At 33.6% G+C, this 16,905-nt stretch overlaps 1 protein-coding gene across 1 annotated transcript in view; it reads right to left on the minus strand.

The window, feature by feature from the left end:
• Positions 1–16,905, minus strand: part of Gclc (glutamate--cysteine ligase) — a 162,653-nt gene that overhangs the window by 115,151 nt on the left and 30,597 nt on the right. The window contains exons 3-4 of the mRNA XM_090392798.1: positions 10,318–10,437; positions 360–425 (exon numbers count right to left, since the gene is read on the minus strand). Coding sequence (XP_090248924.1) covers positions 360–425; positions 10,318–10,437 — 186 coding nt within the window. The remainder of the gene's footprint in view (positions 1–359; positions 426–10,317; positions 10,438–16,905) is intronic.

Below are 16,905 nucleotides of genomic sequence, written 5' to 3' on the forward strand. Positions count from 1 at the left end.
CATTTTAGCTTGAATAAATTTTCAGTAAAAATAGAACTAGAAAAAGTTTTGTAGAGAACCTTAGATTTTTATTTCTTTAAGAGGAAGCGACTTTATCAATAAAATCCTACTAAAAATAAAGATGACTGTTGTATATATTAATTATACTCTCAAGATATACATTTTAAGAGTAGTAACATGTTTACATATTACTGAGACTGCATTCTTTAGATGAGTTAAAAATAAATGCATTACATTTTTGCAAATATAAATCTTTGTAAAACATTTAAAAAATATATTTAAAAACATGTATTTCTAACAATCAAATGTTTCTTATAGTCTTATTTGCATTCAAAATAATTTAAATTCAGAGGCCCTACCGAGGAAAGCTAGTCAAACACAGTAGGCTTTCTCCTGGTTCCAGAAGTTCCTGCACTTCTTCTCTCCTACAGGAAAAAAAATCATTATGATCTCTAAACCATCTGACTCCTAATTATTAGATACTATTATTGAATAGTATGTTTTAAATAATGGCTTTGCACATGTATGAGAAAACTAAATAGAATTTATTACTCCTATATATTTCACTCAATATAACATGAGCTTCATTCATGGAGGAGGCAGAAGACTTCTGCCTTCTCCATGAATTCTTCATAATTTAAATGCAAGCATTTAAATTATGAATACAAGAATGTGTCATGCAGTATGCATATAATATCATGTGTCTCGGTTGCAGACGTACAGTAAGAGGAAATACTATTAGGGTTCAGAGAAGTGGATATAGACATACCATTAATTAAAAAAATTATAAACAATTAACAGCAATCACTTCCCAAAACTTAGAGAAACAGTCTGTCTGATTAAGAATAGAACGGTACGCATAAGGCTTCACAAGATTCAAAAAATAGACAATCAAATTTGAACCTACTGTAGTAAGCATCTTGGTCCATGTGATATTATATGCAAGCTGTATGCCTTGTTCTTGTATTCATAATTTTAATGTTGTTAACAATTCTTCTGCCTTCTCCCTGAATGAAGCTCATAACATATTGAGCAAAATATATAAGAGTAATAAATTCTATTTAGTTTTCTCTTACATGTTGTGTGAAGTCATTTAAAACATTATACTATGTCTAATGTACATGTCTCAATATCAAAGCTTACTGGGAATAGAACTGTACTAAAGTTATCAACTCAATATGAGTAATAAATTTTAAAATTAAAGATCATCTTTGATGGATCTTCTTTTAAATAATATATGCCAGCATACAAGGCTATTGGGCATATAAGATGACACTCCTCCCCACATCCCAAAAAATGTCTTTTCAAAATGTTTTAGTGGTGCTATATTTGTCATATAAGGTCACCATGAACACATTACTTTTACTTTAATACACTAAGCACAACATCAAATCAGCTGATTTTCTTCACTGTAATTTATAAAAACGATGTCTTCTCATATGAGATGATCAGCAAAACTGTTATGTTCACACTTTCAGTTTCATATACCTATGTAATTCAACTGATCATCAGGAAGGTTTTGTTGGAATTTAAATAAAAATACTACATGCTTGTCCTACTGAATATACTTACTAAATATAAATATTTATATATAAAATATATCACCATGGAGAACCTGCAGAACAAGTAAAACATTTCAGCTATTTAGGCACGATTTTTACTGAAGATGGTAAATTAAATATAGAAATAGACAACAGAATCAGCAAAGCTGGTATGGTGGGAAGTCAGTTGAATAAATTCATATGGAATAAGAGAGAAATTGGTCGGAACACTAAATTAGCTGTATACAAGACAGTGTTCAAACCAGTTTTAACTTATGGATCTGAGAGCTGTGTCAGAAGTAAAAAACTTGACCAAAGACTACAGACCACAGATATGAGAGTCCTGAGAAAGATTATAGGCGTGAACAGATGGCATCAATGGCAATATCATATTAAAAACGAGGATATTAGGAAAGAACTTGATATTGTTAGCATCCAGGAATGCGTTAGCAGAGCTAATCTCAGGTGGTATGGTCACTTAAACAGAATGGGCAAGGAAAGATTAGCAAAACAAGTGTTCTCTGCCCGGTTGGCAGCAAAACGACCCAGAGGAAGACCAAGATATAGGTGGATTGATACAGTACAAAGTGCGTTAGACGATAGAAATATAAGATCTGATAATGTTCGAGTCTTGACAAGTAACAGACTGATTTGGAGGAAAATTGTAGATAGGAAATTAATAATGATGTAATTTTTTTCATGTAGTACTATCATATCCTGTACACCCCTTGAGGGTACATGGCAGGAATTTGATGATGATATATATCACCATAATGCTCAATAAAGATATAGATCTTATGTCTGTTCCAATCTTCATTTTAATCTAATAATCCTCATTTGAGATCTATCCAGCCTTCTCTTTCCAATTGATTTATATTTTATTAATTGTTTAGGATATCAGCATCGGCCATTCAATTTACATGTTTTATCTAGTTTTGTTTATATGTGTTTAAATTTTCTTCTATTGATTTAATTTTTAGTTCTTTTAATTTTTTTTAGACCAGATCGACATAATAGGGGTGACTGAAACAAAAAAGACCAAAACTGGTGAGATCTTTCTGAGCAATAAATACAAAATGTTATATTCAGGCAATGACAATCAAGGAAAAGAAGGAGTAGCCATAGTATTCAACACAAAATACGAGGCTAATCTTCTTGAATAGCAGTCAGTCTCAAGTAGAGTCATGTGGGCAAATATGAGAATGGGGAACTGGACAATGAGACTTATTTGTGCCTATGGTCCCACAGAAGGTTCTACTAAGGTAGAAGTGGAGGAATTTTTTGACGCTTTAGAAAAAGCAACTGACACAATGAAAAAGGAAAAGTTGGTCCTTGTTGGTGATCTAAATAGCAGAGTAGGAAATGATCGTGAGACATACAAAAATATTTTGGGAAAATTTGGAGAAAAGAGCAAAGCTAATAATAATGGCAAATATCTGTTGGATTTCTGCTCAGGACATGGACTGGTTATTACTAACACCATGTTCCAACATAAAAATGTGCACAAATTCACATGGAGAGAAGAGGCTAGGAATAAGAAAAGTCTCATGACTATGTTATTGTTGATAGTGAAGTTTTCTCCCTGGTGCAGGACACCAGAGTGTACAGAGGATTTGAAATTGGAAGTGATCACTATTTAGTCTTGAGCAGGATAAAATTGAATTTCATATTGAAAAGAATAACATGTAAGAAAGTTTTAAAGCGAATAAAAGTTGAGCAGCTTTCAGATTTGAACTGTAGACTAAAATACAGAAAGATTATTGAAAAGAAAATGAAAGAGTTTGAGAACAGGAATCAAACCTTGGAGATTCACTGGCAAACTCTGAAGAAAACATTGATTGATTCTGCAGAGAGGCATGTGGTGAGGTTGTGTGCAAGGATAAAAAAATCAGAACTCCCTGGTGGACACAGGAAGTTAAAAAGGCAGTGAAGGAAAAGAAGAAAGCATATCGAAAGTTCCTGGCAAATAAGTCAGCTTTTACTCTTACAGAATACAGAGACAAATGTAAGAAAGCTAAACAGTGTGTAAAACTAGCTAAACAAAAGTCATGGGAGGACTTTGGCAAGAATATAGAAAATAAATATCAAGAAGGTGGCAAAATATTCTGGAGGTTGTTGAAGATGCTTAGGAATGGAGGAAAGAGTGCTGTAAAAGGAGTTAGAGATGATAAAGGTGACATGAAAATGGGAGAAAAAGATATCCTTGAAGTATGGAGTAAATACTTTGAAAAACTGCTAAATGAAACAAGCGGTGATGACAGCACAGTGATAAAAAACACTGACCAGGCATGCAGTCAGGAATACATATCCTTACTTGAAGTAGAAAAAGCCATCAAACGCTTGAAATGTGGAAAGGCAGCAGGAGTAGATGATAGATTTGACCAGAAATGCTGAAGTAGATGATAGATGACAGCACAGTGATAAAAAACACTGACCAGGCATGCAGTCAGGAATACATATCCTTACTTGAAGTAGAAAAAGCCATCAAACGCTTGAAATGTGGAAAGGCAGAAGGAGTAGATGATATTCGACCAGAAATGCTGAAGTATGGTGGTATGAAAGTCTTACAGTGGCTGCACTGCATAGTTCAGAAGGCTTGCACAGAAGGACGAATTCCAGATGATTGGAATAGAGCTCTCATAATACTCATATATAAAAAGGGAAATAAAACTGAATGTGAGAATTACATAGGCATTTTATTACTGAGTGTTCCTGGTTAGATATATGCAAGTATACTTGAGAAACGGTTGAGAAGAATTGTGGAAGAAAAGCTTGGTGAAGAACAAGCTGGATTCAGGCCAAATAGAGGCTGTCAAGATCAGATCTTCACTTTACGACAAATAGTCGAGAAAGCATGGGAATATAACAAAGATCTGTATTTAAGTTTTGTCGATTTGGAAAAGGCATATGACAAGGTGCCAAGAGAGAAGCTATTCAATACGCTACAGCTATATGGTGTCAATGGGACATTATATCAAGCAATACTTAGTCTTTATATGAGTTGTAAGTCAGCAGTTAGAATTGAAGGAAGTACAGGAAGATGGTTTAATGTTAAATCTGGTGCGAGACAAGGATGTACATTATCCCCTCTGTTATTATCTATATGGATCACATTATGAAGGAAAGTGGTGTTAAACCTGATATCAAAATTGGAGATGTTAATGTCAGCTCTTTGCTGTATGTGGATGATGTTATACTTCTAAATAAATCTGCTACAAGTCTGCAAGATTCTCTGACTAAATTGAATAGCTGTTGTAATAGATATGGTATGAAGGTCAGCAATAAAAAGACAAAGACAATGAAAATAGGCAGAATCATTGAAAATGTCAACTGTGTTGTGAATGGAGAACCTGTGGAACAAGTAAAACATTTCAGCTACTTAGGCACGATTTTTACTGGAGATGGTAAATTAAATATAGAAATAGACAACAGAATCAGAAAAGCTGGTATGGTGGGAAGTCAATTGAATAAATTCATATGGAATAAGAGAGAAATTAGTCAGAACACTAAATTAGCTGTATACAAGACAGTGTTCAAACCAGTTTTAACTTATGGATCTTAGAGCTGGGTCAGAAGTAAAACACTTGACCAAAGACTAGAGACCGCAGATATGAGAGTCCTGAGAAAGATTGGAGGCGTGAACAGATGGCATCAATGGCAATATCATATTAAAATTGAGGATATTAGGAAAGAACTTGACATTGTCAGCATCCAGGAATGCGTTAGCAGAGCTAATCTCAGGTGGTATGGTCACTTAAATAGAATGGGAGAGGAAAGATTAGCAAAACAAGTGTTCTCTGCCAGGTTGGCAGGAAAACGTCCCAGAGGAAGACCAAGATATAGGTGGATTGATACGGTACAAAGTGCCTTAGAGGATAGAAATATAAGATCTGATAATGTTCGAGTCTTGACAAGTAACAGACTGATTTGGAGGAAAATTGTAGATAGGAAGTTAGTAATGATGTAATTTTTTCATGTAGTACTGTCATATCCTGTACACCCCTTGAGGGTACATGGCAGGAATTTGATGATGATTAATTTTTTTTTTTTTTTTGCCTAATGTGTATTTTTCATGAATCTCATTTCACTTGGTTTTATTCTTTATCTTGTTTATTGCCCAATTTCACTGCCATATTAAAATGTAGATCACAAAATATATTAATATGCTAATATATCAGTATACTAACATGCCAAAAGCTTAGCAGAAACAGTACATTACTTTATCTTTAAAAATAAACTTTAATTTGTAATTTTATAATAACCGATTGGCCAAGACTAATAAAATAAGTTATTAGCTTTGGCAGCCAATAAATAACCTTGGAAACTTTAGGACAGCTTCATTCCCAACAAGTTTTGCTATTCAATAGTGGTATATCATAAATACGTATTCTTGCTATAGTGCTGACGATGCATTATTACTTAAACTTTTTGCAGTTTCAAGTATGCCTAATTTACTTTAATAAACACAATGCAAAACTGTCTTTATGCTGATATTATTTATCAATTTAAAAAATTTTAAAAAATAAACTGATTAAATTTAGGTGGCAGATGAATTTCATTACCTGGTGTGAGACCACTGCCCCACTTTATTGGATCCTTCAAGTGGCTTGAAAAAAAATGTTCTATATTTGGTCTCAAGAGCAGTGTTTCTGGACCAGATAAAAATGAATAAAAAATACAAAAAAAAAAAAAAAAAAAAAAAAAAACCTTAGTTCACTCTCAGTACTAATGTACTACAGGTTTAGAATCTTTTGCAGTTGGGAGTCATAAAAAAATGATAAATACTAATTAGTATGTCTATGAATATTTAAAGCCTAAAACTGATACAGTAATCCATGTATACTGAATTCAATATGGAACATCTGACAATCTTTTGAAGCCTTTCAACTTTTTTCAAAAAGCTTATGCTGAGGATTATATTTATCCATATATTATTGATATTTTCTGAACTTTTAGTAGATTCATGTCCAAACTACTGACTAATAAATATATATTTTGCAATCATAAAATCATTTTCAGGCGTTTTACATATTCAGATTTTTTTTTTTTTTTTAACAGTCATATTTCACATACACAGGCATTATTCTCTAGCAGGGACAGTTCCTGCATGACTTCTGAATAAGTCTTAAAAAGGAAATGATTATTTCCTTTTTAACTAATAAGAGTTCTTATCAATACGGTCAACTCTAAGTAGCAAACTTATAGGGATGAGTAGAATAGCTTGCTATTAAAGAATAATTTCCTATAGTGAATTTTTCATTAGAACAGCAAAGTATGGATTTTTTAGAAGTTTGTTTAGGGAGTATGTATGATTGTATACGAGGTCTAGCATAAAAGTAATTGTTTTTTTTATTGCAACAATTAGTTGCACTATGAAATCGACAATGAAGTAATACATTAGAGTGATTAGAGTTGGAGACTTCATGTCAGTAGGGTAAACTGCTGTCAAAGTATTGTGGTTTTACTAGGCATGTGTCAGGTGTGTTTGTCACGAAATTGGAGAAGTGAAATCGTGAACAACATTGTGTGATTAAATTTTGTGTTAAACTGAATGACAGTGCTACTGAAACGTTCGATAAAATTAAGTGAGCATGTGATAATGATTCCTTATCATGTGCTCAATGTTGAATGGTACAAGACGTTTTTTTGAAGGGGAGAGAAAACATGGAAGATTACCATCAAGAATTTGTACCTCCTGAAGGACTGTCAATCAAATTTACTACAAATGATCCTTAAACAGTTGCAAAAATGTGTGTTATGGGTGCATCCAGGAGATTGCAAATGAATGTATCTTGCATCATAATGTGCCTTCTCATTCTGTGCTGTCAATTCATAAGTATTTAGCCAAAAAATGCATTTCAGTGTTAGAAACCATACTAGCCCAACACTTGAATCTGTCTGGTGTTTTTATTTTCCCTAAGCTCAAGAACCAGATGAAAAGATACCAATTTTACTGCATAAAACATCCAAAGAGCCATGACAAAAAGCTAATAGATATGAATTGTCTCTGTTAGACCTTGTATGCTATGGTGAAAGTCAAGTGTAACAAGGTTCCATGAATACATTAAAAGTTCCTGAATGCTAATATGAGTGAATGGAATGCATTGCTGGAATATGTTATTAATGTAGGGAGTGTTAAGGATTTTAAGATTCAATATGATAAATATGTTACCAGTTGAATGAACTTCCCACGATGAGTATGCTGACTCCATGGAAGTTGTAATGATAAGTTTCTATAACACCAGTACTGGTTTTGAAAGGTTAATGCAGTCCTAAAATATAGTACATGGATATAGAACAGAAGTTTGTATTTTAATTAATGTAATACCAGGGCAGCTTATAGTAAACTGGCTTTAATAACATGGATCAACTTCATCATTTTTATAGCTTATCTATATTCTAAGATACTTATACTTATTACTACTTTACTGTATGGTATACTCAGTAAAATTTGCTTCAAAGATGCTTATCCTTTCTAAACTAAAAAATTAAATTCATACATCTACAAACTTTTAGCTTCAACAAATATCTACATGATTTTAGAAAACACATTGATGGATTTATGAATACTTCCAGATACCACTGTAAAGAAAAATGTATTAATATAATAAAAACATCACAACATATCATTTACTTTTCATTTAAACAAATATTCAAAGGTTTTATATAAATATAAGTATCAGATTACTATATCAAGACTTCACGTTAGTCAGTACTCACTGGTATTTTCCTCTATCACCCATTCACAAAAATACACCCTACTGAGCCTAGGCTGATCAAGGAACAAAGAAAAATTATCCCTGGTTTTCCACATGCCACATGATAGCACTTTCATTCCTCCTACTCACATGACAAATCTTGCAGTGTTCAAACATCAAGTCTGAAAGAGTGGCCTAAACTATGATTTTTATTTCATCCTTCAGTGAGGATGATAAGTCACATCAAATGCTTCCAAAACAAAACAAGGTCTGTCTGATATTTGTTCCTTGCATCTTGTGTTATAAACACTTCAATTACATCCTCAGCTTCCAAAATACTTAATGTTCTTTTTCATTCAATCTAACTCCATATAAATCACAAATCTGCCCCCATCCTCAAATATTGTTTTCACAATTGGGGTGGTATACCAAAAACCTCTAAAAATTCTTGCTGCTATCCAGAAGACAGTAGTTTAATTGGCAATCCCCCTCTTCCACTGACTCTCTTTTTCCTGCCACTCTCATAGTTTCTGCATTGTCTCTCTTCTACAGATATATCCACAAATACCGTTCAGCAGAACTGTTCTGTCGTGCCCTTGCATTTCTGTTTAACTCATAAGAGAACAAACAACAGCATATATTGAGTAATTATCACTGTTGTGGCCATACCAATGCACATAACATGAGATTCACCACCTCAAGGTATAGTGTGAGATGTGTATATTTACAATGTTTATCTTCTCTCTCTTCTTCACTCTTGCATTTTAAAATATTTCTTGGATTATTTTAATGTACATAATTTATATACAAATACACAATAAAAAAAAACAAATATGTTCTGTAGTGCTACATCAAATAATCATTATGCATAATTTTTAATTAACATATTCTCTAGTCATAAAAGCTATCTAGAATTCATTTTTGAAATTGCATAAACTTACTTTATCCTATGCTGAAGGCCAATCAACACAGTTTGAAATCCTCTGACAGTAAAAAACAAAACTCTACAAATTGGTATTGGTTCTAACTCTCTTCACTATCTTTTATGATACCCTCTAACAGAGACTGTTACCACAACAAAATCCTGCTATCTTACATATGTCCTGAATTAACTTTTAAAATGCCCAAGCAAAGCTTCACAAAATCGAATCTATAATCTGCTAAATTTTACCAGCTACCTGAAAAATATTATAGTTTTAATCCATGAACACACGACTGTATACGTAAAGGAATTCCAATTTAAGTAAATGCCCTACTGTTTTTTTTTTTTAAATTCAATTCCTATTGTTGTTCGATAATTGTACTGATGATGTCTTATGTACATAAGACATCATCAGTACAATTTACATAATAAAAAAGTTATTTACTATGGCATACGTGTTTTTCTATAGTTAATATAACATTTTGTATTTGTTAATCAGAAAGATCTCACCTGTTTGTTTTCTTTGTTTCAATCACACCTACTATGTCGATCTGGTATCCAATTCTTCTGCATCAATGGAAAAGAAATGTTTAAATGTTTCATTTCTTTTCCATTGATGCTTCTTACATTGATAGTACCTGAGTTGGGGGGGGGGCTAGATTAACTGGACAATGCCCCAACCGGCATGAAATCCTAACAGGGTGCACCACAAGAAGGTGAGGACTGGACATCAGATCAAAAGCCTTTGTCAGTTCTCTGCATTCCTTAAAAGGCTACATGGAAGTCTCCTCCCAGTTATACAGCTTTGATCCTTATAATGATCTTGATAATAAACTTTAACAAGATTTAACTGCACATACACATCATGTACATGCAGTTTCATTGCATGTATATGATGTGTATGTACATGATATATATTCAACAATGACACATTGCATGTGTCATTGTTGAATATATATCAGTTTCTGTTCTTGTTTAATTTAGAAGTTATGCAGAAGATGCCCTTGATACTAGGGCAAAAATTTTATACTAATAAATATATCTGTAGTAATCTGTTTTATTTTATTTATTAAGTGAAATCAATTCTGTTGTATTATTGCCACGTAACTGTAATAATACAAGATAGAAATATGTAAAAAAATAACTTTCTGTTTACCTAGTTCTCATATTAGCTTCTACTATATTAAAATGCGATGTAAGGCCACCATAAGGTTTTCCTGGTGTCCCTTCTATCATATAAGCTCCAAATTCAGGTCTCCACAATGCTTTCACTTGACTGAAACAGAAATTTGTCGTTATAACTAAAATTATAAAACTTATTATGTTAAAGAATACAACTATATCTGATGAATTTTTATTTTATAAAAAATATAGCAACTGTGCAATATTTTTCTTGTTTGCAAGCTGCAATTACAAACACACCATATTAACATATTTAAAAATAACCTTGACTAAGGTAAATTCATGTCCTTGATGAGAATGAGTACTATCATTCCCATCAAAGATTCATTTCCATGGATTGAATTTTCATTTCAATGGAATGAAACTTTCAAGTCCTGTAGTTATGGCATTAGAAATATATTGTCAAGACCCTCTGTGGGTCCTTTTAACAAAAAAAAAAAAAAAAAACTTCTTTGACCCTGTTATTTAACTTAATTATTAGTGATATTTTATATCTTTTGCTTGACAAGGATATTCAGTTGTTTGCTGATGATGCACAGCTGAGGAGAGTTATAAGGAGTAATGACAATGTTAACTTCCTTCAGGAAAATTTAATTAAATCTTAAACTTAAACATTCTGAGTGAGTTGCATACTTTTAATGTTAAATTGCACTTTGGAGTGCAAAGATATAAGGCTTTTTTTACAGGTACTGGTGGAATTATTCTTCAGAAGATGAACTAAATTCAGGGTCTGAAGTTCAGAGGACACATTACAAGTTACAAAGCTTACGCAGTTCATTGCTATTATGATTGGAAATGGTTCTGCCGCTGTATAAAGCAGGGGCCGGCAACCTTTTCAGACTCACAGGCCACATTCAACTTTTATTTTTAATAATTGGGCCACAAGTGTAGCATGAACAACGGATTCATTATCAATACTTTGCATCTTAAATATGTTTCGCTGAGCAGTCAAAGAAACTTGTAATTTATTAATTTGATTTTTTCAAAGTTCACAGTTCAAATCCTTGTATTGGCTTTCAAGTTGATTCTCGTAATGAAGTCTGATATTATATTCTTTCATAACATCAACACTTATGTTTTCATAACGGCAACATTAAACCTTCTTCCTTTATCTGTAATTTTACATTTTCTTGAACACATTTTTGAAATTATTTTTTAACTATATATCTGAAAATAATAGTTGATGTAGTTGATGTTATTGAATTATATTAAAAGACGGACAAGGGAATGCGACTGTAAAAGTGCGACAAAATCTCAGTTGAAGTCGCATTTGGTATCCCCACTCATCATGAGTGGGGATACCAAATCATGGTTGATCGCACCAAGTTGAGATCAACCATGTCATGAACTATAGGTATAAAATTATTTTTAATTTACTATTCATATTATAAAATGTATTATTTAAATAATTCAACATGTCATGTAAGTATGGTCAACCTTTTATGGGCCACCAAATGGGCCGTCGGTTGCCGACCCCTGGTATAAAGCATTAGACCACAAAGGAACCATTATGCTCAAATTTGGTCACCAATTTTTCCTGTGATGTGGGAGTTCTGGAGAAGTGTCAAAGATGAGTAAGACAATTGAAATGTTAAGGCTGCAGAAATGTAAATTGCAAAGTTTGGTGGATATGTAAATAAGAGGTGATATGATTTACAACCTTTTATGGGTAGGAGTCATAAAAATTTAATAGTTCATTTTTTCATTAAAAATCAACAAAATTATGTTAAACGCAAGCTAACAAAAAATTAGTACAAAAATATATGGAGTTATCCTCCTGAAATCTAAGCATTTCAATCTAGATTTCAAGTGCAATTCTAATTTTTCTTTTTTCATTTGCATTCATTTTCATTTGAGGCTTGAGAAACTTCCTCATTTAGCTTCTAGAGAAAAATTTCAAGATTATCTAGTCCACCAGTGGGAATGTCTAATCTTTGCAAAATGGGATTATAAGTTTAAATATATTACTTCATTAGCTATTTCATAACTATTAATGGCTGCATAACAACTTTCTATGGGTGCAAAATATATACAATATATACTGAAATCAGGATGAAAAATATTATAATATTCTTTTAATACTAATTTAAATAAAATGATTATTTGAAATCAGTAAGAAACATATCTTTAATATGTCATTTAACCTTCCTACCAGTCACATGGATGAAATAGAGAGACCAAATTGCACTTCTCATCTATGTTATTCAATAGGTGTTACAGAATCGTATCCAGATTTAGCTGGACACCTATAAACGTCATGGCCGGTTGGGGTGTTAATCATACAGAACAAAAAAGTGCTCCTACAGTTTCAAACTATCAAAATACAAGTCCATCAGGCGAAATTGTGTCTTTTGCTGTAAATTTTTAAGTGCAAACGTCTTGCAGAAACATTATTATTATATTGTATCTCCATGGAGTCTCACCAGAGATGACCTAAACTAAATATTTTAATAAACTAAATACTCATTCACCATCAGAGAACTCACAACCAATTCTAGCATATCATTCCACTCATTCACCACACAAAAAATCTAGTCCACACACCTCCACTAACACACTTACACAATCTCCATGGATGGACCCCCAGTTCTCTATTTCTCATATATTGAAAAATTTCCTTTGCATCAATTTTATAAAAACCCTTTAATATCTTATAAGTTTCTATTGTCCTCTCTATCAACCAAACAGTTTGGTTGATAGATGGAAAAGAGAGGACCACACCTTCAACCTATCCATATAAAGCATTCCACAGACCTGTCACCAGCCTAGTTACTTGTTCTCTGAATCCTCTCTACCACTTACTGATCTCCAAGAAACCCAGATGACCAAATCAATGCACAACAGTCAAGATGCAGCTGAATCAGTTTTATAAAGAGCGATAACTTCCCTAGCTTTACTTGCTAGCATGTTTTTTAACATTCAAGTAATCCTTTGAGCTATTTTACCAATGTTCACAATCTGCTCTCTGAACTTCAACTCTCTGTCCACCATTATTCCTAAGGCCCTAGCCTCATCAATTTCCTGCAATATGATACACTGCATGTTACCCTTTCAACCCAAAGTGTCAACAATCATTATCCTTTGCCCACAATGTCAATTTATTTAAATTATTCTGCAGTATATCTACATTACCTTTATCAATTATTACTCTCCTCAGTTTGCATCATTAGCAAAAGCAAACAACTGAAATCCCCCCCCGCCCTTAAATCTTTCCTATATCATCGATATATACATTAAAGATAGTGGCTCTAGTACAGAACCCTGAGGTACTCCCTAGTCATAAATAATAATTCTCATTGATTCCACTCCACCATATACTACTCTCTTGTGTCTGGCAGCCCCCCCCCCCCCCCCCCACACACACACATCCTTGCTACTAGCTTCATGTCCATTCACATTTGCTCTAACTTTTGTAAGTTTTTCCATGTGGTATTCTGACAAATGCCTTCAAAGTCCAGCACTAACATGGTGTAGCCATTTCCTTCATCCAATGCTATTTTCACCTTATTATAAAATGTGAATAAATTACTAAGACAGGATCTACAAAGTCATGCTGCCCACTACAGAGTTCACATCCCTATCTGCCCGCTGTTGAATTTTACCTTAAACCAACTTTTCCAATACTTTAACAATCACTCCTGATATATTAATGAGTCTATAGTTTGCTGTCTTGGAGCCAGCAAACCATCTTGCTCTCTTTCCACTCCCCTGGAATCCTGCCGGAGCTGAGACTAAAACTAAACAATTTCATCAGAGGCAATACCAATTTTCTTGCATATTCATGTACTACACAGGCTGACATGCTATCCAGTCCCACTGCTGTATTTTTTTAATTCTGATATTTTTTAATATGCTGAACACTTTCTGTTCATCCACCTCAATTTTGATATGCATCTGTCACATCTGCAACTGCAAAATCTCCACCTGGATGGTACATCTTTGCAATATGATCACTCAACTCAACTATTTTTTCTGCCTCTGTTGCCTTCCTACCATATTCATTTTTCCTCTTACTTACTACATAATGAAAAACCTGGATTTACTTTGGCCTGCTTAGTTAATTTTCTCGCATAATTTGATTTGGCCATTCTTATTACATTACTCACTCTTCTTGCTTGCACTATGTACTGCCCATGAGTATGCTGATCATCTTTTTCTTTATATTCCCTCTATAGTGTTTTCTTTTTTGGCAGCTCTTGCTATATATCTCTGCTCATCCACTTAATCCCTACTTAGTTTACCCTCCTGACCTTGGGTATGACATTCTTTCCTTGCAGCTTCTCAAGCCATGGACTGATCGAAGATACCTCCTAAGTCTGTCACAATTACCAGCTTTATAGTTCAACATGAACTCTTTCTTGACAGAGAATTCCACATGTTTGGCAACTTTCCAGAATAAGACTGCATGGTTACTCTCCCAAGTTGGAGGCAGAGTGTCTACTTTGATTTTGGACATATTTTGTAATGATATTATCAGATCCACTCTAAAACCCCTGGTCCCCTCTATAACATAGTTTGAGATAATTATCCCTTAGCACCTGTATAATTTCCACTTCCATCTTGCCTTGCCCCGTTTCCTTTCTCTGGTCTATGCCTCCGTAGTTAAAGTCCTTCATAATAATTGCTTGGCTTGCACTCATTGTGCTAATCTGCTGATGTATAGCAATCGACATCTTGCTGTGTATCCCCTGGTCTATAGCAGCAACCAATAATTTTGTCCTATAGGCCTATTGTATCTCACACTAGACAGCCTCAAATGAACCATCTCCCCAGACCTAAAATCCTCCAACTTCTAATTTTGTAGGTTATAGGTCTTCAGCTATCATCAGCAATACCCCACCTCCATTCCTATTTCCTCTATTATCCCTAAAAATACAATACCCTTTACAATCTATCCCTTTAACTATATCATTTTCTGTCATGCAAGTCTCACTGATGCTTATAATTTTTGGCCAAGTCGAGCTGACCAATGACAAAAACTCCTCTCCTTTATTCCTGATACCTGGCATTCGTGTACAAGCATTTCAACATCCCCTTGTACCAACAATTACCCATGTGGAATGTCATTACCAACCTATTTGAATTGGAAACCTGTGAAATGCATTCAGCATTGAATAGTCATTTCTGTACACATGCTCATTTATCCCAGGGATAGCCAGACACATGCTTGATTTCCCCCCCTCCCTCCCAAATATCTATCATTTCCCTGGTTTCACAGTTCTGAACTCTCACTAAACAACACCAACACTTTTTCCAAACATCGAACTCCCAACATGCTTCTCTTACAGGTACTCCGTCTATTGCTATTACAGTGGTGCCTTGTAGTTTGTGTTTAATTCGTTCCAGAAACCCGTTCAAACTATGAATCATTCGAAGTCCAAATCAAGATTTTACATAAGAAATAATGGAAAGCGAAATAATCCGTTCCCATATCCAAAAAATTTCAATAATTTTTTTTATTTCATCTATTTTAGGATTTTAATGTTAATAACTTAGAAAAAATTAAACAAAATAATCTTATATTTATTTTATTAATTTTAATTATTACAACATAAAAATAACAGTGAAGAATTTTTTTTTAACATAAAAATCACAAAGACGAAAATAATGCTCCTGTTGTTAAGCATCTGCTTTCTGCTTCTTAGCTGGAGTTAAGAATGCTGATTCATGTTCTCTTTTTTCTGCAGAGAAGAATCTATCTAATGTTGTTTGGCACAGAAGATTTTCTTTGATATTTTTAAAATAACCCATCACGTTGTCATCAAATAAGTTGATATACCTGGTCACTACTGTCTTACTAAGGTGCCATTTTTCCACAATAGCTTGTGTTCTAACCAAAACAGAGAACAATTCTTGAAGGTCAGCATTGGAAATGCATCCTTTGGTGTCCTTCTCTTCCATAAAAATTTCTTTTTCCACTTCTTTTTGTTATTGATCGTGAAGATGTTGAAGTTCTTCTGTGCTGAGTTTGATTTTATGATAATCTATTACTCCTCTATATCCTCATTACTCACCTCTAATCCCATAGCTTTACCCAAAGACACAATTTCATTTACAACACACTCTTCTTCACAGCTTACTACTTTATTGACTGAAATACAATCTGGCCAGAGTTTTTTCTAAGCAGAAATCATTGTTTTAATGGAAACTTCTTTCTATGCCTTATCGACAATCCTTAAGCAATGAAGAATATTGTAATGCTCTTTCCAAAATTCTTTAGGAGTCAGTTCACTTTTGAAACATAGCCTTAATATACAGTATTTTGCAGTTTGAAATCACTTGCTGGTCCATGGGTTGTATGATAGAAGTGGTATTGGGCAGCAAAAACTTTATCTTGATGAAACTGAATTCACAAACTAAATCCCCCTCTAAATTTTGGGGATGAGCAGGAGCATTGTCCATCAGTAGAAGAGCTTTTAATGGTAGATTTTTTTTCAGTAAGATAAGCTTTTAGAGTGGGAGCAAATTCTTGATAAATCCACTCAGTGAAAAACTCTGGTAACCCACGCTTTCGTGTTGGTCCTCCACATAACACCGAATTTGCTCTTTATGACATGGTCTT

Source organism: Typopeltis vanoorti, chromosome 5, assembly GCF_054136105.1.
Source record: "Typopeltis vanoorti isolate ZY-2024b chromosome 5, IOZ_Tvanoo_1.0, whole genome shotgun sequence".
In the NCBI taxonomy this organism is placed as follows: Eukaryota; Metazoa; Arthropoda; class Arachnida; order Uropygi; family Thelyphonidae; genus Typopeltis; species Typopeltis vanoorti.